General features: G+C 34.6%; 3 protein-coding genes and 1 non-coding gene across 6 annotated transcripts in view; 2 read left to right on the top strand and 2 right to left on the bottom strand.

The window, feature by feature from the left end:
• The first annotated feature begins 277 nt into the window (after nt 1-277).
• Nucleotides 278-384, top strand: LOC112095358. Its single transcript, XR_002903791.1, has one exon. It is a non-coding gene; the product is annotated as a small nucleolar RNA R71 (small nucleolar RNA).
• A 9,595-nt stretch (nt 385-9,979) lies between these two features.
• Nucleotides 9,980-13,605, top strand: LOC21409429 (probable 1-deoxy-D-xylulose-5-phosphate synthase 2, chloroplastic). Its single transcript, XM_010115150.2, has 10 exons — nt 9,980-10,115; nt 10,317-10,487; nt 10,611-10,775; nt 10,892-11,042; nt 11,169-11,440; nt 11,550-11,823; nt 11,905-12,212; nt 12,499-12,780; nt 12,871-13,155; nt 13,273-13,605. The coding sequence occupies exons 1-10, from the start codon at nt 10,026-10,028 to the stop codon at nt 13,417-13,419; spliced, it is 2,145 nt and encodes a 714-aa protein (XP_010113452.1). The 5' UTR covers nt 9,980-10,025; the 3' UTR covers nt 13,420-13,605.
• An 84-nt stretch (nt 13,606-13,689) lies between these two features.
• LOC21409428 (pentatricopeptide repeat-containing protein At5g65570) lies at nt 13,690-16,812 on the bottom strand. Its single transcript, XM_010115149.2, has one exon. The coding sequence runs from the start codon at nt 16,810-16,812 to the stop codon at nt 14,626-14,628; it is 2,187 nt and encodes a 728-aa protein (XP_010113451.1). The 3' UTR covers nt 13,690-14,625.
• A 3,496-nt stretch (nt 16,813-20,308) lies between these two features.
• The window catches only part of LOC112095352 (KH domain-containing protein HEN4), a 20,382-nt gene continuing 19,737 nt past the window's right edge, over nt 20,309-20,953 (bottom strand). Inside the window, exon 7 of one of the 3 annotated variants that reach the window (XM_024177150.1) lies at nt 20,309-20,878. In XM_024177150.1, the coding sequence (XP_024032918.1) occupies nt 20,639-20,878 (240 nt within the window). In that variant the 3' untranslated portion in view covers nt 20,309-20,638. Of the gene's footprint in view, nt 20,886-20,953 lie in introns of all 3 variants that reach the window. The other 2 variants (XM_024177151.1, XM_024177152.1) reach the window with 2 other exon arrangements.

The following is a 20,953-nucleotide window of genomic DNA, read 5'->3' as shown; positions in this document are numbered from 1 at the left end:
TTTGAGGGCCTCAATTTGCTTCGTCAGAGCTTCAACTTGGGCCTTGAGGCTATCCTCTTCCCTTAATTGATAAACTCCAACTGGTCGGGACCTACTGGTGCTCTCAGTAGCACTCGGTCCAGTCCAAGTATGAGCTTTCTCAGCTAACTCATTCAGGTATTCGATAGCTTCGTTAGGATCCTTCTAGAGAAAATCTCCATTGCACATCATCTCGACAAATTGGTGCTCTTGGATTGTGAGTCCATCGTAGAGATAGCTTACGAGGCGCCAACTTTTATATCCATGGTGGGGGCACAGATTTAACAGATCCTTAAAACGCTCCCAAGCTTGATAGAGAGTTTCGTTTTCCTTCTGAGTGAAATTCGAGATCTGTCATTTCAAATTATTAGTCTTATGGTATGAGAAATACTTGTTGAAGAATGTCGTCGTCATTTCTTCCCACATACCAATAGACTTGGGCCTAAGAGAATACAGCCAGCTTTTGGCCTTGTCCTTAAGAGAGAAAGGGAAAAACTTTAATCTGACGGTATTTGTGTCCTCAGCACGGCTGTGAAAGGTGGCCACCACCTCTTCAAACTCCCGAATGTGTACATATGGGTTCTCGTTCTCTAACCCGTGAAAAGTTGGGAGAAGTGCAATTATGCCCGGCTTGAAATCCGTAGGCGGTGCATTTGGCGGGAACATGATGCACGATGGGGTGGCCGTGCGCGTTGGGTGCATATAATCTTGCAACGTCCTCTGCTGAACTTCCTCGTGTTGTGCCATTGCGAATAGATTTTTAAATGCGAATTCCAATGATGAGTGTGAAGACGGAGGCGTAGAAGATGAGTCGGATAGAATTTCACTAGGGGTTTCTAGGTCTGGACGTTGAGCGAATCTCCCTAGCTCGTCTCTATACCGATGCATTCACCCAAAGCGGTTTTTTTTAATTTTTAATTTTTAATTTTTTTAATTTTTTTTGTTTTTTTTTTGTTAATTTTTAATCAAAACAAAAGAAAATAATTATATATCAACGTAAATCATAACCACTGAGAGTGCTCCCAGGAAAAACTATAGCTCTTGGCTCAATGAATAGTCTCCTAGACAGAGCAACGTTCCCAGGAAAGATTGGTGGGGCGAGGCCCACTTAAGTACCAACTTTTCTAGATAGAACTCCCTCAGATTATACTTTCCACGTAACTACACAATTATTCTCAAAATTAATTATTAAATTTTATTAAGTAAATTATGAAATGTAATCTAATTAATGGAAACTATTCCTAAAGTCAAAAGCCTAAATCTACCAAATTATGAAATTCCTAGGTTAAGAATAATCAATTAATTACAATCTTAATTATAATCCTAAGAATTAATGAAAACTATAAAAGAAAAAATTAAATTAAGCAACAATTAAAATGTACAAATGGGAAAACAAAATAAAATCCTAATTTATCAAAAGTAAAAGATTACAAAATTAAATCACAATTAATTTTAAAACTAAAGAGGGAAATAAAATTAACACTAAAAGCAAATCTTAAATTATCTTCTAGCAATATAAAAAGGAAACAAAAACACAGAAACTGTAACCTATGACTGAACTGACTCTTTTTTTTTCAATAGGTAGGATATGGAAATTAATTAAAGGCAAAGGAACGGACACAAATGACTAAAAAGAAAAACCAAAACAAACAAAGAGAAAATAAATGCACGTACATATAAAAACCAATAAATGAAAGCAAAATATACAAACTGACAGAAAAGAAGCAACTACTATGACACGAGTTCCGCACCTAAAACAAACACCCAAAAAAAAGGTTTTTTTTTTTCTTTTTTGAAATAAGAAACGAGAAGATGAATATCAAGTCAAATCAGCAACACTTGCAGCAATATAAAATACTAAGGGACCGTTCAGTTCGCTGATTCGAGTTGAGATGTGATTTTATGTGAGAGTTTTTTACTGTAATAAAAAAGTTAGATGGAACTGTTTGTGATAGCTTTTTACTGTATCAAAACTTGAATCAACAAAATGAACAAGGCCTAAGTGAATACATACGGAAACTTGCAGCAACTTTTACTTTTATATATATATAGGCTAACAATCAAATCACAAAAACTAAAGGAAGTTTTCTTTTTTTTTTTGAAAATCAAATTTTTAATAAAGAGAAAACGCTAACAAACTAAAAGAATAAAATAAAAGACAGAGAAAAGAAAAAAAAACAGAAAGACAGATGCAGCAAATAAAGATTTTTTTTTGTGAGTTAAGAAACAGATCACGCAAACCAAAAAAAAATAAACAAAGTAAAATAAAAATACAGAGAATATGTACTTACCTCTTTGGTTTAAAATCTATTGATCACTCTTGTTAGTAGCACCTCCCCGGCAACGGCGCCAAAATTTAATTAACGCCCAAAAGTGATGTTCACAAGCGGTCAATTGTAGTACAGAAGGGCGGTCGTATCCACAGAGAGATAACAAAATAACAAGAATGACTAACAGAATAAGAGCGTTAGAGAAAAGTGAATTAAAGAAAAAGAAGAGTTTTTGAGATTTTTGTTGCAAATAAAATAAAAAGGAGAAAATTTGTATGAAGAAAATTCGTAGTAAAAACGGTAAGGTGTAGAGAATCCCTAATGTTTCGTTCACCAATTCAAGTTTTGATTCACAAAATAAAGGAATCGAATAAATTAAATCTCTATGTTGACTCCGAAATATTATTATTACAAGTTATCCAAAATCGACAATATATCAATTTGACAATATTGCAGTAAAAGACAATTTGCAAAATAATTTGAATAACAAAACAATGCATGATAGAATTACATAAGAAAAGCGTGACTGAACTTATATAAAAATTGGCACACAATATTTTAAAAAGTAAAAGAAAGATAGATGAGATTTAATTCATTCAGATATTGAACTTTACAGCACAAGGAATCAAAACCCTGAATTGGGTCACTCAACAGAAGTTCATCTCTAACCTCACTAAGAAAACTCTAGCCTAGCTTGCAAAACATTCTCATAAGTTCTAAAGAGAAAATATGAGACTGACAGCAAGACGACAGAAAACTGAATATTAAAAGCTTCCTAAAAACCTTAGGCCAACCCCTCTATTTATAGTGTTCAGAGGTTGGCTGTCAAATAAAGAAACAAACAATAAAAATAAAAAATTACAAAAGAAAAAGGAAACAAAATAAAATTACACATAAATTAGGAGAAATCATATAAATAATTTAAGGAACAAATCTGGTATTTGCTCTGATTTTTGGAGAAGAAATTCAGATTCAGCATAAAAGGGACACGTGTCGAAGCTTGGTTGGAGGAAAGGAATAGAGTCGCCACGTGTCATGCTCAGAGTGGCTGGCCTGTGCTGGCAAAAGGTTGTCGCGGAGATAGCTGGCGCACACGAAATGGATGGAGGGCTGGCGCTGAGCAGACGCAGGACCCATGCGAGACAAGGGAGAACGCGCTGTAGATGGCGCGTGCATGGGACGCGCTCCCTGGACGTTCTGCGTGTAGGTGACGCGCGCGAGATGGAGTGGGGAAAGTGTGGAAGAGCTGGGGCCCATGCAGACTGATGCAACTTGGCCGGCTCAGTTACTCGGCTCTCTCTCTGATGGCTTGTATGGCTCGGCTGAGAGGCTTGGCTCCGGATGGTTGAAAATATGGCTTTCATGGCTTATTTTTGTGTAGTTTTTTACACTGCTTTTTATCAGTAAATAATTAAGTAAAAATTAGACAAATTCCAATCAGAAATATTATGAATAAAAATAATAGAATTGATTAATTAAAGCTTAAATATTTTAATATTATATAAATCAAAAGCAGTATTTAGGGTGCATTTTCATGCACTAATCACAAATGTTACAAGTTCCAAGAAGAAGAAGCGCACCTCAACAGTTTGGAAGCACTTCAACGCATTCGAGGAGGTTGACAATGACGGTAACATTAAATACATAGCTAAATGCAAATATTGTGGTGATAAATTACAAGTTAACACTATTCACGGCACAACACACTTGAGAAGACACTCTGAAAAGTGTCTTCAAAAGCAAGGAGGTGAACCCGATCTCCGCCAAACACAATTATCATTTGACTGCCAAACCGGCGGTCTAAGCACTTGGAAATATGATCTGCAAGTCGATCGTATACAAATGGCACGATTAGTGGCCACATTAGATCAGCAACTTAGTTTTACCGAACAAAGGAATTGGCAGCGTTATATTAAAATTGTATATAATCCTAATGCACAAATATTTTTCAAGAACTACTCTTAGGAAAGATGCATTAAAACTATATAAACAAGAAAGGGAAGCATTAATCAACCTTTTGCACTCTATTAGTGGTTGCATTGCGTTAACGTCAGATATTTGGTCCGCCGTTATCAACAAAGATTATTTAGCTGTAACCGGACATTATTTTAAAGGTTTTGATTTAGATAAGAGAATATTAGGTTTTAAATGTGTTCTATGATCACATATCGCCGATTTAATATAGAATACAATTTTATCTGTCATTGATGAATATAGTTTAAGGGATAGAGTAATGGCTATAACATTAGATAATGCTACTGCAAATACTAAAACAATAGAACTTTTTGAAAAGGATTTAAGTTTATTCGGTAATAATGATATATTTCACCAACATTGTGCATGACATGTAATTAATTTAATAGTAAAATCTGGTTTATAATCAATGTCAGGTCATATTGAAAGAATTAGAGATAACATTGCATGAATTCAAGATAGTAATCAAAGAATACAAGATTGGTTTAGGTTTCTACAAGCATTAGCCTTAGATATGCCCGTAAGATGGAACTCCACTTATATAATGCTTGAACAATGCATCCCCTATAAAGATGCTATAATAAACTATGTTAGTGTAAAATTAGGACCAAGATTTATAGACCAAACTGATTGGTAAATTGCCGAACTTTTGTATAACTTTTTAGGTAGATTTCACGAAGTTACTTTAAAGCTTTGTGCAACATATTACCCAACGTCACCATTAGTGTTATGAGAACTTTTAAGAATGGCTATTTTATTTAGTGAATTTAGGACACACGAGGTTTTAGGAGTTCCTATCGCTTCTATGGAAAAGAAGTTTAAAAAATATTGGGCTAAATTACCAAAATTGTATGGTTTCAGTGTTATTTTTTATCCTATATTAAAATTAGAAGGTTTAGAAATTGGATTAGAAAACTTAGGTGACATTTTAGATATCGACTGTTCTGACCAATTTTCTATTATAAAGGGAAAAATATTATCTCTCTATAGCTCTTATGAAAGTAGGTTTAGAAACACACCTCATGTAGAACAACCACAACAACAAGATGACAATCTGCATTCATTCTTGAATGTTTTCGGGTTGAAGAAGAAGAAGAAGACGACGACTCAAGGTCAAGAAGAATCTGGGAGTGGATCTTCATTAAGAGGTGGTGGCAACAGTGGTGGCTTCAACGAGTTAATGGCGTACCTGAGTGAGGGCTTAGTAGTCGACAATAGTGAAATGTTTGATTTGGTTTAGTGGTGGAGGGCACGAGCATTAACTTGGCCGATCCTAACTCGACTGGCAATGGATATTTTTTCGATCCCAGTCTCCACTATTTCATCCGAATAAGCCTTCAGTACGACTGACCGAATACTTGAGGAACGTAGAAACACATTGCAATAGGACTTTGTTGAAGCGTTGGTGTGCATTAAGGATCGGGATCATTCCGACCAACACTTACACGATACAATTTCACCGGCAAGTCAATAATGGATCGATGAATTTAATAGATTAACTTTTAATTTTGAAGACGATCCTTCAGCTTCAAATTAAATTCTATTATTGTAATTTGTAAATATTTATTTACTTTGTACAATGTTATTGTAATCTTGTATAAACTTTGTAAGTTCGTCAAATTTGTAATTAGTCCGAGAATGATTGCACTATTTTTTTCTTTACCAAGTTTTTATCCCAATTAGGTTTTTCTTGGTAAGGTTTTTAACGAGACAATCATGAATTAAAAATTTAAAAATTAATAAATAAATAACTTAAAAATTATTTATATACATACCATATACAATTAATAAATAAAATTATATATAATAGTATATAAATATATAAAAAATATTAAAAAATACTTCGGGCACCTCGGGCGGTCTCGGGCTGCTCGACTGGGCTCGGGCAGCCAAAACTTGCCTGAAGCCCGTCCAGCGTCTTGCTCGGGTTGGGTAGCTCAAAAATTCGGGCTCGGGCAAGCACGGTCATAAGGTAAAAATTTAAAATTTTCGGTGGTCACAGGTGGCATGTCCAAAGTTTCAGCACTAATTGGAGTAAATTGCACAGTTGCACCATAAATTTTATATTTTCTTTTTCATAATACACCTACTTTTAATTTTGACAAATTATATACTAAGCTTTCAAATTAGTAGCAATTGAAATTTAATAACTAGTCATGGTTATCTAATTGACCTAATTGACAGTTTAAAATAGATGATTCGCACATAAAAGGTAGAACTCGTCATTTTTCAAATCAGTCACGCGTAAAACTTGTGTCTTGAATCGTCAATTTAATAGCGCCGGCTAACTATTGTAAATTGCTACTAATTTAAGTTTAGAGTGTAATTTTTTATAATTAAAAATTTGAGGTGTACTAAGCAAAAAATAAAAAAAATAGAATTAAGATGCAACAGTGCAATATTGCACTCCTTTTATCGCGCGTGTGTAGCTTAATAGCATTCTTATTAGGGAATAATAATGATAAGTAACAACAAAACCTCAATTCACACAGAGAGAAACCCAAACCGCTGATCCATGTGAATTGTGGCATCACATACCCAACCCATGATACCATAATTCATATATGGAACAATCCATATCGGGATCACCAAACATACCTTGAGAAGTATTAGTGGTGGTTGCTGTGAGCCTGACTACGGTAATACATTTATTTTATTTGGATATATGGATAATTAAGAATATGTAAACAGTAGGTTTAGCAGAAGCGACACAATAATATATATATATATATATATATGTATATTTATACACACGCACATATATTTATATGTTTTCTCTTTTCATCTTAAATTTATAATTTTTGATATGGCATGTTTGATGTTGTTTCATATGGTAATTAAGTAGGAAGCAGAAGGATCCAGAAACAGACTGATCTTTCAAATTCAATTAAACAAAATGATTATTTGATACGAAGAAGAATTAAAAAAAAAAGGTTAAGTTTTATGTACGTAAACTAGTCCCCTATGTTGACCTTAATCCTTAAACCCACGTACCAGAGTCGTCACATTAAATTATTAAGAAAATATGTTAAAATAAATACTTATTTCTATTGGTGCAGCCTTAATTTCCAGCAGAAAATCTCTTTAACAACATGTTCTTGGAGTTATCGCCTTTTTCAATCAAATCACTAGATTTCTAAATGAGTGTTTTCTCTCTTGATGGGGAAGAGTGAAAATTTATCATATAATTTGACGTATTAGAGACTATAACCATAAGTTCCTTAATATATTATCTTATTAGACACTCATTAAACTTAATTGAGTCAGTATTTAGTATCCATCCATTTAATCTATATCCAATTATAAAACTTATTGGATTTTTTAAAATTCACTACTTAATTTATTTAATTAATTTAAATAACGATAATATAATTATTAATTAATATGTTGCCCAAGAAATAAAATTTCCTAACACCCCTATTTGAATTTAGAAATGCCAGCTCATCTGAATATATGACTTAAAAATCTCAATACAATGATGAGGATATATGATTTTTACCAGTAGACTGTCAGCTATCTTTGTTAGGACAAAAAGAAAAAAAAAGTCAGCGCCACAAAGCTGATAATTTGATATATATATATATATATATATATATATATTATTAGGCATGTTATAAACAACGACCATAAATTTGGACTTCTCCCGAGATTAGCATGAAATTACGTCGTAGAAGTCTATGTTACATTTCAATTTTCAAGCCCATCTACCCATCTACCCCCATACATATATATACTCATCTACCCTTCTATCTCGTGGTCTATATTGTCAACCACGAAACACACAGTATATTATCTATATCTATATAATATATAAAAAGACACACACTATATACGCTTAATTTTATATATATATATATATATATTCATATATGCACAAATATATTCGTTACTGTTTTTTCGGCCCACCTTATTAGACTATCACTATTATATATACGAAGGATTTTATAAATATATGAATGAGATTTTAATGGTTATAATTTGTAATCAGTATAATAACATTTCTTATTGTGAAAATGTGTATATTTTAATTTCTAATGTGACTTTTTATATAAGTTCAATAGTCATATATATATATATATGTATATAAGTTTGCGTATACGTGTATATATAGAGAGAGAGATTAAAATTAAAATTTGTTGCATAAGGTGACAACCCTGCACATGTTGGTATCTGGCAGGAAAGCCGGCTAGTTGATACCCTTTGTACACAAAACTTTAACGTCTCCGCTTAAAAAGCTTTAACGTCTCTGTTCTGTATAATCCTTCTCTTATATATTATATAATTTTTCTTGGACGGAAATATATTATATAATATCACTATTCAAGGTCTATTAATTAGCTTAGGATTCACGTAATGGAAGTAAACTAGTCTCTTATCTCTTATAATAAAGATAAGGAGATTAGATAGAAATTTGATTTATTTCTATCAATAACCGTACAGAATATTCGTGTCTAATTTCAAATTAATTAAAAGAATTTTGTAAAAATAAACTTAATAACCCTATAGGCTAATAGATGCCCTTTGTACATAAATTTTTTAAATATGGTTAGCAGACACTATACCAAAAGTAGAGTTGAGATTTCTCGTTTTGTAGTCTTAAAAAATGTCAAATCCCTATGGGCTGTATAAATTATGAATATACATTATATTTATCTCTTATTCCATCTGGATCTGACCTCTTAGCACAGATCAAAGATCCCATTCTAAATTTTCCTAATGTGCTTCAAGATTCTTTCCTTTGAGAACAACGAAAATGGCATCAAATGCTTGGACCTTCTCTCTTCGTCATTTTCCGTTTATGTTTCTTTCCTTTGAGAACAACTGGATATCTATTTGCATACATATCCAGTTGCTACTAAATATATATTGTTTACTAATTTGTCACTGTTAATAATTCTTAATTTTCTGATCTTCGAAAAAAGAAAACAATTCTTAATTTTCGAAAACTAAAATATTTTCTTTACGTTTCTTTACCGATCGTCAAGGGTCTTGGGATGGGCATTACATGTGGTCCTGGCAATAATTCTGATAGCCATGCATTGTTTTTTTTTTTTTTTTTTTTTTTTTTTTTTGGGGTGCCTTTCAATGTTCCTTCATAATATTTTTTTAAAAAAAATATTTCATAATAATATTCCAACTATGGACGGATTATTGTTCAAACAAAATTAAAAAAAAAAAGAATAAGTAATAAGTCAAGAGAATATTAATGCTAGAATATTATGTGACCATGGGCATATAGGAACACTCATATGGCACAACAAAGTTGTCTAACGCAAACGTATTTGACCAATTCTAATAATCTTTTTAATATTTTTTTTAACATAATTATTTCAAATTGCATAGACTATCATCGTCTGGCATCGGATATTAAATGTAAAAGATATTTTGAGCAAAAAAATAAATAAAAGATTTTCTTTTTTGAAAAAACAGTAGATTTTCAGTATACATCACATAATTAAGATCTTTATTTTTCAACAATACTCTATGACCGTTTACCTTTCTTAACCAAGTTACGATTCCAAGCTGACCAGGTCAAATGAACATCTCATAATTCAATGAGTTTCTATTCAAAATGAAAGTCCAATTTTTCTTTTAGAGAGAAATAAATACAAAGTATATTGTTATTATTCTTATAATATATATTAAATTCATGTGCCACGTATATATAGGATTCTTTTTCAGTGCCTAGTCTGCTATATAATTTGGTTCTTGTCTTCGTCTCTTGAAACTCCTCACAGGCTTTACACAAGTCTTCGATTAGCTATGGCGGTTTCTGGGTCTTTCATTGTACCAAAACAATCGTTCTGTCCAAGGATTAAATATCCAGGACCAAGTTATAGTACAAGAAAACTGGTAAACATACATCATTATATGTCCATTTCAACCTTTTTTTGGCTGTTTCTTTTCCATATAAGCTCTACTTCTTTATGCTGTCATAATATCTAATACCATGTTCGTTACCTTCATCTTATTCATTTATATTCCATTTTTTAGTGCACTTTTATGACAACCGTTTATTCTTGATGGTGCAATGCTGGTGTTGGTGTTTTACAGTTTTATTTGAGAGCTTCCCATGGTAGCTCATCATCAGACGGTGGTGTGGAAAAGAAGTTGATCAGAAAAGAAAAGGACGGATGGAAGATCGATTATTCCGGGGAAAAACCGGCGACACCATTGCTTGATTCTATCAACTACCCCGTTCACATGAAGAATCTATCCACACAGGTAGACCATGCATAAGTTCACAATCAGACTGCTTATGTTTTTTCTTTATGGGTTATTACCCTTGTCCAAAACAAGCTCTTGGCCCATAAACGTTCACTTTTAACACTTGAATGATAATTCCAGGATCTTGAACAACTAGCAGCAGAGCTTAGAGCCGATATAGTACACACAGTATCAAAGATAGGTGGGCATCTCAGTTCCAGCTTAGGAGTTGTGGAGCTAACAGTTGCACTGCATCATGTGTTCAACACACCTGAAGACAAGATCATATGGGATGTTGGCCATCAGGTGATCCAGAACGACATTTCTTTGTTATAATTGAAATAGGGAATTAAAAAAAAAAAAAAGTAATTTGTTCTAGCTACAAGCAATAATAGGTTCTGATAAGCAATAAATTTTTGCAGGCATACCCCCATAAGATTCTCACAGGAAGGAGGTCTTTAATGCACACAATTAGAAAAACTTCCGGCCTTGCAGGATTTCCGAAAAGAGAGGAGAGCATTCATGATGCTTTTGGTGCAGGTCACAGTTCTACTAGCATATCTGCAGGCCTTGGTATGTTTAGTTTTCACACTATATGTATTATGTCTGCCCCTTTTTTTTTTTCTTTATATTCTTCAGTAAATAGAAAGTATGTTCAAAACGATAGAGAATAGTGTTTAAATCTTGTCGTTTTGATAGGCATGGCGGTTGCCCGAGATCTACTGCAGAAGAAGAACCATGTCATTTCTGTGATTGGAGATGGAGCCATGACTGCAGGTATGGCGTACGAAGCCATGAACAATGCAGGGTTCTTGGACACCAACATGATTATCGTGTTGAATGACAACAAGCAAGTCTCTTTACCGACTGCCACTCTTGATGGGCCTGCAAGTCCAGTAGGGGCCCTCAGCAGTGCTCTGTCCAAGATTCAAGCAAGCACCGAATTCCGAAAACTTCGAGAAGCTGCAAAAGTACTGAGCCCTTATACGTTTACTGATATTGCTCATTCCTTTCTACTCTATATCTCTTGAATCTTATTTCAACAACTTATTTTAGCCCTTTTTCTCTTCCCTGTCAAAGACAATCACAAAGCAAATCGGAGGGCAAGCACATGAAGTTGCAGCAAAAGTAGATGAGTACGCTAGGGGAATGATCAGTGCTTCTGGGTCTACACTCTTTGAGGAGCTTGGAATCTATTATATTGGTCCAGTGGATGGACATAATGTTGAAGATCTAGTTACCATTTTCGAGAGAGTGAAGGCAACGCCTGCACCAGGACCGGTTCTGATCCACATAGTGACAGAGAAAGGAAAGGGCTATCCCCCGGCTGAGGCAGCACCTGATAAAATGCATGGTGAGATGAATTTTTTCTTTCTTTCTTTCTTCATTAATCCAATACAATTTTTTTGAGTTCTTAGCATTGTTCTATATCCAGGGGTTGTCAAGTTTGAGCCAAGAACGGGCAAGCAATTTAAGCCTAAAGCCGCCACCCTTTCATATACTCAGTACTTTGCCGAGGCCCTAATAAAAGAAGCTGAAGTAGATGAAAGGATCGTGGGCATCCATGCGGCAATGGGTGGTGGAACCGGTCTCAACTATTTCCAAAAGAGATTTCCAGAGCGCTGCTTTGATGTAGGAATTGCTGAGCAGCACGCTGTCACCTTTGCAGCTGGATTAGCTGCAGAGGGTCTCAAACCATTCTGTGCCATCTACTCATCATTCCTGCAAAGAGGATATGACCAGGTCGGTAAATAAGAAACGGAATTCTTAAATACATCAGGGATGAGGATCTCCCTGTCTCTTTTTTTTTTTTTTTTTTTTGCATATAACCGACCCTAATTAATTTAAAATTAAGGCTTGTATTTGTTGTTGTTGTTGTGAATAAAAAATTGTCATATAAAACAGTATGAATCCTTTATGTAACAGGTAATAATTGTTATAACAGGTTGTGTAGATTGCCTTTGTACTCGCCTTTCCAAGTATGGTTTGTTAAGCTTTTTAATTGATAAAAGAACTGGGTAATATTCAGGTGGCACATGATGTCGATCTTCAAAAGCTACCTGTCCGCTTTGCTTTGGATCGGGCTGGTTTAGTTGGTGCAGATGGGCCCACACACTGCGGAGCATTCGATGTCACCTACATGGCCTGCTTGCCCAACATGATTGTCATGGCTCCATCTGATGAGGCTGAACTCATGCACATGGTGGCCACAGCAGCAGCCATAGATGACAGACCCAGCTGCTTCCGGTTTCCAAGGGGTAACGGCATCGGAGCAGTTCTTCCACCTAATAACAAAGGGACTGTACTTGAGGTTAGCATTAAATCATTTCCAAGACTTTTAGGAGAATTTTCAGATAAACCAGACAGATAGGTTTGATCTTTCTGTTATATTCTTGGATAGATTGGAAAGGGCAGAATACTAACGGAAGGAAGCGGAGTTGCTATTTTGGGCTATGGCGCAATAGTTCAACAATGTATGGAAGCTGCAAATTTGCTGAAAACAAGGGACATTGCAATAACAGTAGCCGATGCGAGATTTTGCAAACCTTTGGATGCAGATCTCATCAGGCAATTAGTCAAGGAGCATGAGATCCTTATTACTGTGGAAGAGGGAGCAATTGGAGGATTTGGGTCTCATGTGTCACACTTCCTAAGCTTAAGTGGACTTCTGGATGGGCCCCTCAAGGTATTCTTTAAAAAGAGAAATCTTAACCTTATCGCAGTGGGAGAATATTTTTTGGTTACCTTACTCTTGTCTTTTCCTTTTGTTTGCCTCTTAACTGTTCTTGATCTTTCTTTGCAGTTGAGATCAATGGTTCTTCCTGATAGATACATTGACCATGGAGCACCCCAAGATCAGATTGAAGAAGCCGGGCTCTCCTCAAAGCATATCTCTGCAACAGTCTTATCTCTATTGGGAAAGCCCAAGGAAGCACTTTCTTTCATGTGAGCACACAAATGGAATTTCTTGGCTCCTGAGCTGTAACAGCATCTACAATTTTTAGCTTTCCGGTGAGAGAAAGACGTTCTCATAATCCAACTTAGAGAAGCTAACTTTAGATGCTTGTACACTCTAGGATTCAAGACTTCATAAACTCATATCTCAGTATTTGACATTAAAAAAAAAAAAAAAAAATAGCACAACACAGCTTCGAGATATAAACAGAGGAAAAAAATATAAAAAATAATGGAGGATAATTGTTTTGTATGTACATTAGTAATTTGTTTATAGAGAACAGAATAAACCGAGAAATGGTTAGCAGTTTTGCAGACCAGAAACTCGTGTTCTTCTCATTCTGTTCATCTGTTTATTTGAATAAATGTAACATCAAAAGAAATATATAAATGGTAGATCATACAATATTATTCGCATTCTATTAAGCAGATATACAATCAATTAGCAGTTGACTCAAATCTGGCTGAACAGAACTCTTTTTCAAGGAATTATCTCTCTCCAAAGCTGAGAAGCTTGTGATCCAGTTTTAGATAACTCCTCTGTAAATTAAAGATCGATGGATTCATCAGGCATTTAGGTGGCTCTTTCCATAGATCGAGCCATGAGCAACGTTATCTTAATTTTACAAGTCCGGAAACTTATTTCACCTTTTTCATATTTTGTCGAGAGCAGGATCTCTCGATACAAGTCCACATATTCGCAAAGGACTTTCAAAAGTTTTAAATCTGAGATTTTACAAATATTCCAAAGCAATATACTGCTTGATCAAGGCATAATCAAGGTCTTTGTGCATATATGCAAGTAGTTGTACATACAAATTTGGAATTTGACAACAATGAGAGTATATTTTCTCCTGTTTCAGTTCAAGATCCATAAAAACATGGTCAAGAGTATACGAGTCACACAAATAACTGCTCAAAGATTATCAGCCCTCATAGATCATATAGAAATACTATCCAATGTTACTTGCCTCCCAAATGATATCATTATCTGCTTAACAAAACAGCCTTCAGACAGATAGAATGTGTCAAGATGCATCTCTTCCCATCAGCTTGCAATTCATACAGCAATGTATTATAACGAACAGAGTGTTTGGTGACTTAATCTGCCATTAAGATTAGCAAGTGCCCAGAAATTTGAGAATAAAATTCGCCATGGGGAGCGCCGCTGTGCCTTGTTGATATGCATTACAAATCAGGTTTACCAATAATCTCCACAGGAACATGAGCCCTCTTTAAAATGATGAAATCTTTTAGCATCTCGAGCAATTATTTCTCTTCCAACAACATTAGAGACTAATTTTATCCATGAATGGCAATCCCCACAAACTCTAAGGTTCTTAAAAATTCTGATACTTGTGCCTCTGTTTCTTGTGGTCCATAGAGCAAAGGCTGTGGCTAACTTCTCACTATGATAATATAAAGACCTTCTTTTGCTCTCCTCGTCCAAGTTTTGCAACACAAATCTTGTATCAGGAACATAACCCAGACTAGTAACCTTCTCAAACAAATATTCTAGTGTTTCAAGTATCTCATTAGATCTTGGGTGGGACCAATCTCCAGCCATGAAAGTGTGAACCTCCTTATCAATCTCAACCCAACTCATTGCTGGAATCTTCTTCAATTTTATTTCCCTCATTGTGCTTTTCATCTCAATAACTTGATTCCAATTACCAATTGAAGCATAAAGATTTGACATCAATACATGAGTTGCATCATCGTCTGGAGCGAGATCACGCACTCTACTTAGAGCTCTCTCTGCCATCTCCACTTCACCGTGAATCCTACATGCACTTAGAAGTGTCCTCCATAAGACCACATCTGGTTCTCTGACTTCCCTTATCAACACTTCAGCCTCTTCAAGTCTTCCACAACGCCCTAACAAATTAACCATGCAAGCATAGTGATCTCTGGTCAATTCATATTTTGGATTGTTTCTAAAGGAGGCAAACATATGGCAGCCTTCTTCAACCAATCCCGCATTGTTGCATGCTAAGAGGACACTCAAAACTGTTACTTCATTTGGTTCAACACCCAATTCTTTCATTTCATTGAATAGTTTAATTGCTTCATGTCCCGAACCATTTTGGGCATAAACATAAATCATGGAATTCATAGACACCACATCAAATTCAACTAAAGAATCAAAAACAGACCTTGCCATTTCTGTACCTCCACATTTCCCATACAAATCAACAAGAGCAGCGCCAGCATATCTATCTTTGTTTAATTCGAATTTCATGACCATAGCATGGATTTGTTTTCCTCCCTCGAGCATTGCAAGTCTTGAACATGCCTGAAGGACACTGGATAGCGTGAAAGAATTTGGAAGTATTGAACTACGGATCATCTCTTTGAACTTGGATAAAGCTACCTCTTCTCTACCATTTTGGACAAGACCCGCAATCAAAGAGGTCCAGGTCACCTGATTCGGGTGCGAAATGTCCTTGAATACCTTCAAAGAATCATCAACCAAGCTGCATCTAGCATACATAGTAAGGAGTGATGTTTGAGACGTCACAACTGATTCAAGACCAGATTTGATAAGAAGACCATGGGTCAACTTACCTACTCTTAAGTCCTCTAAATTTCCACATGTGATCAATATGCTTGCAAAAGTATACTCATTAGCTTTAATTCCACGGTTGATCATGTTCACAAAAACCTTTAGAGCTTCAATCCCATCACCGTGTTGAGTGTAACCAACAATCAAAGCTGTAAACAAAACCACATCTTTGCTCATAACTCGGTCTGCGACCAGTTGAGCGTTCTTCATTATACCAAACTTTGCATACATATCAACAAGGGCAGAACCAACAAACGCATCTGAGACCTCCAAACCTAAAACAACCGCCATCCCGTGAGCTCCCATTCCACCATGTACAAGACCAAGTTCAGAAAACGCCTTGAAAACACTCGAAAGCGTGTATTCATCGGGCATAACTCCCTCCGAAACCATCCGTGTGCACAACAAAATAGCGTCCTTACACTTTCTTCGACCAACGTGAAAGGAAATCATTGAATTCCAGCTTATTATATGCCTTTTAGGCAATTCGTCAAACAGTTTACGAGCATCCACAATGCTACCACACTTCATGTACGCATAGTTAAGCTTATTTCCTACCTTGACATTTAAGATTCCGACCTTTATAATACGTGCATGGACAAGTCTGGACTCTGCTAAAGACTTCTTCTCTATGCATCGCAGAATCAAAGAAGAATAAACCCGTGAGACTTCTGCAAGGCATATGTCGTTTTGTGAGGCTTCAATGGAGCTCTGAGAAATGCCCACCACGAATCTACGGTAGTAAGGCAGGGTCGTAGTATGTACGACAGTGATGTTAACGCTTACAAAGAAATTCAAGAGCTTGGCCAAGCCAACAATCATTTTTATCTGAGTGACCTCTTTTGTAGTCTGTCTTTCTTTTTTCAGTTCTAGTGGCCTCTCGATTTTACGTGCGGCATGCTTCAACAATGAAATGCTTATCTATCTTTACTACAATATCTAAGGATGAGTTTTGGGCAATAACGGAAACGGCTTGGTTGGTGCCGTTTCGTTAGTGCTCCAGTTTTCCTTTTTCTTTATTTTTTTATTTTTATTTTTATTTTTTGTGTACATTCCACCTGTTTTTATTTTGTTTACTTTCCACTTTTTTCCTCTCTTCTTTTTTTTAGTCCTCTTTTTTCCGTTCTTGTCTCCTCTACCCTATTATACATTCTTCTTCTTCTTCTTGTCTTCCAAATTGACCCTCAAAAAGATACTTTTCTCTGTAATTCATCATTAGAATAATTTTTTCTCATACATATCCCTACTTAAATTAAATCATCTTCTCCTAATAAAACTAAGCGATCTTTTTTATCTTATTATACATTATTTTTATATTATTTCTCCAATGACACCCAAATAAATATATTTCTCATTTTTATTTATAGATTCTCGTGCCCAGTTTCAACTAATATTCTTAAATAAGAAAAAATGAAAAGCCTTTTTTATGAGCCCTTTAGGAACACATAATCACTTCTTTAGAAAAGCTAAAGATAACCCTTCAAAACAAAATTTTTTCGTAATCGGTCTTTTTTTTTTTTTTTTTTTTTTAAGACAACCTAATGAAGTGGATAAATAAAGGGAGATTGAGATAAATATGCCAGATTAAAAGGGCTATAAAAATAAATAGCTCAACGTTTATAATTAGTTAGTAAGGTCTAATAAGTGTAAATTCGGATTTAAACTAAATTAATATTCCAAAGAAAAACCTTGATTAAAAAATAAATAAAACCCAAAATTTACTTTGTCTCTCTTCTCTCTATTCGGCTCTGGCTCTAGCTCTCTCTCTCTCCTTATTCTTTCTCTATCTCTTTCTCACATCACGTTCAGAAATCTCATATTGTCAGGCGAATCTCATAGTGGTTAGTATCTTGCTATGATTTTTCTGTCGTGGCCATATATTTCTATTCAATGGTAGAAAATCGTAATAGAAACCCTACTCTCTCTCTCTCTTCCTTTTCTTTCACCTTCTTTTCCTTTTGCTTCTTTCTTATTTTTCCTTCTTCTTTCTTCAAAAAGAAAGACATATATTCTTTATTTTTTTCTTTGTCATTTAGCTTTACTAATTGTAGATCAGTCAATATTTAAAGAACTAATAATTGTTAGATAAGTACATACATTGTAAATTGATAATTCACCAACATAACATATAGTGTGTTTTCGGTAAATCCTGGTTTTGCACTATAAATCCAAGAATCAAGAATAAACACAATCTATGTTTTAATGATAAATCTTTGATTTATTGTATAAATCTATGATTTATGAAGGAACAAAAATTGTTTTCTATTTGATAAATCATGGATTTACAAAGAAACACAATATGTATTCTGATGGGTCAATCCTAAATTTACGAACACAACTAAAATATGTTTATCTTATATTAATAAAGTTAATATAATCTAGTTATAGATTTTGTCACATTGCATATCTTAAAAAAATAATGATAATAATCATTCTTATATTGTTTAAACCTTTAAATTTATAATTCGCAAGCTCCAACGAAGGTGATTGGAAAAAAGAACAGCTGACAATGAGAGAGTTATAAGAGTAGACCCACGAACGATAAATAAAGAGAATGAGTTCGAGAGGAAAAGAGAAAAAAAAAGAAAAAATATAAAGATAAAGGGTAAAATAGGAAAATGAAAAATTCAAAACATAAAAAGGAATGTAGTAAACAGAAGATTTTTTAAACTAAATTAAGTAAACAGCATATTTTAAAACTATATGAAATAAATAATAGTTTATGTGATAAATTAATTATTTACCGCATAAACAGTTCATTTACGGCTAGTAAAAACATTTTTTTTAGGTAAATTTTCCTTTTACGACTTGTAAAAGGAACAGTTTATATGTAAATAATGATTGTTTACCACGTATGTTACTTTTTTTCAAGTGTGAATGAATCATTTACATAGTAAATGATTCATTTACCACATAAATTATTATTTATTTTAAAAAATTTTAAAATCTGCTATTTACTTAATTTAGTTTTAAAAATCTACTATTTATTACAATTTTCTTATTAATTTATATATATTAGTAAATTAGTTATTTACTAACATAAGTTTTAAAAATCTTTCTCAAGTCTTTTGTTTTTATCTGCAACTTCTCAACAAACAAATGAAGAAATTTCCCACTTGAGCAAGACCAGGTTCTGTGTATTTCTCAAGTTGTTGTTGTTGCTGTTTTTTTTTTTTTTTTTTAATCTGAACTTCTCAAGGTACTTGACTTTCTATAAGAATTTTTTTGAGGGCTTAGTCCTTTGTGCAATTTATTTATGAAAAATTATAGAAAATAGACCTCACTTGCTCAAGTGGGACGTTTCATCATTCTTTCTAGGGTTATTAACATTTATTCCCCTTGCATTTTGGGCCACCCCACTTTACCTTATGAAGTTCAAAAGTTCTCATTGAACCACTTTAATTTTGAATTTCTCTCACTTTGTCCCTCTGTTTCATTTCCCGTCAAAATTAAAAAGAAGAGTAGCACGTGCACTCACATGAGAATTTTGCAAAGATAAAATCATAATTGAATTTTGAATTATTCACACTCATGCCCCCAAAACTTTAGGTTTGCAGAGCTCCCTTGTAAAGCCTTTGATTCGACTTTGCGCACAGCCACTTTGAAAGAAAGAGCACCTATTTGGGTTGGAGGAGCCTGGATATATCGATTTAGAATGAGCCGATGCATATGAGAACAAAACGTGAATGGAGGGGTGCCTCCTCAAGTTACTGCGGGTACACTTTTGGTCTAGAAGTAACTCCTCGGTAGAACCTTCTAAGTCAAGTGACTAGCGATTACCCGCCATTTTGTCTCTGAACATTGGAGTCACCATTACATTGCTCCCTGAACAGTAAAGTGCTCTTATTTGAGAGGCCAAGGTACACACTGTTTTTGCAATGCCGAAACTGTGCCAAATTCACTCACTATTAGTTGGCTTAAGCATCGAAGTACACTCAGTCGGTACCACATTGATGTCCCCATTTTATTTTTTGTTTTTTTTAAGGGTTCTTGGTGTAGAACAAGGTATTCTTATCACACTCTCCATTAAAGTACTAATTTGATCCGAATAACAAGATCATAAATATACTTTTGCTGCTAGATGAAGTTTTGCACAAGTACTGTTTTAGCTAACAAATACATAAAATTTCAAATTGAAATTCAAAGAGCATGTTGTGTAAAAAAAAAAAAAAAAAAAAAAAAAAGTATTTGAGGGACTTTATATTTGCGGTTGTTGTTGTTCTTGTTATAAGATGATAACAGTTTAAACTTAAGTTGGACAACATGCCGCTTTTGAATCAACCTTGCTAGGAACGTCGTTTTTTGAGAACGTATATATAAAGCGATGTATGCTGAGGTGTAAAAACAAACCATTTGGCGTTTCAACTTTTTTTTGTGTCATTAGTACAAGCAATATCAATTAATATGTCCTTCAGTTCACGAGTTTGTAGTCTTTCTAGTCTATTATAGTGTTCTTATCACGTCTTCATAGTAAAGCATGCAAGCGATTTGGATCCAAAATGAGCAACTCTATGTGGTTAGCAAAAGCGAAACAATCACAAATGCACTTGACATGCATTGTTCAAAAGTGATGTAATAGAGCTTCTGACCTTTACAATCCAAGTATGGATGCTGCTTCGCTGCTAGCCTTCAACCTAGAATTATCTATCTATACAAGAAGATATTGTCTACTGAGTACCTCCATAGCAAAAATCAGACAGAGAAGGAACACGTTGCCAAAAAGTTCATCTGTTTGGGTCGTCGGCGTTGTGATGTTATGATTTATTTGCAGTTTGGATAAAGGCTTGAAGTAAACTTTGCGCTGCAAGGGTTTGATCAGGTGTTCCAGATATAACAAGCTTCCCTTCATTTTCACCAAGACGAGGATCATACACTTCGACTTTTGCACCTGAAATCTGATTTGAAAGTCCATGATAATTTTACAGTGAAGACATTTGGGGGGGGGGTGGGGGGGGGGGTGTGG

Source organism: Morus notabilis, unplaced genomic scaffold, assembly GCF_000414095.1.
Source record: "Morus notabilis unplaced genomic scaffold, ASM41409v2 Scaffold184, whole genome shotgun sequence".
Taxonomy (NCBI): Eukaryota; Viridiplantae; Streptophyta; class Magnoliopsida; order Rosales; family Moraceae; genus Morus; species Morus notabilis.
Note: the sequence above shows the minus strand (reverse complement) of the source record. Positions and strands in the feature narration are given on the sequence as shown.

Coding starts and splice junctions, on each gene's coding strand:
- LOC21409429 (XM_010115150.2), top strand. CDS start 10,026: ATGGCGGTTTCTGGGTCTTTCATTGTACCAAAACAATCGTTCTGTCCA. Junction 11,043..11,168: donor TAGCATATCTGCAGGCCTTG/GTATGTTTAGTT, acceptor TCGTTTTGATAG/GCATGGCGGTTGCCCGAGAT. Junction 13,156..13,272: donor TTCTGGATGGGCCCCTCAAG/GTATTCTTTAAA, acceptor CTTTCTTTGCAG/TTGAGATCAATGGTTCTTCC.
- LOC21409428 (XM_010115149.2), bottom strand. CDS start 16,812: ATGATTGTTGGCTTGGCCAAGCTCTTGAATTTCTTTGTAAGCGTTAAC.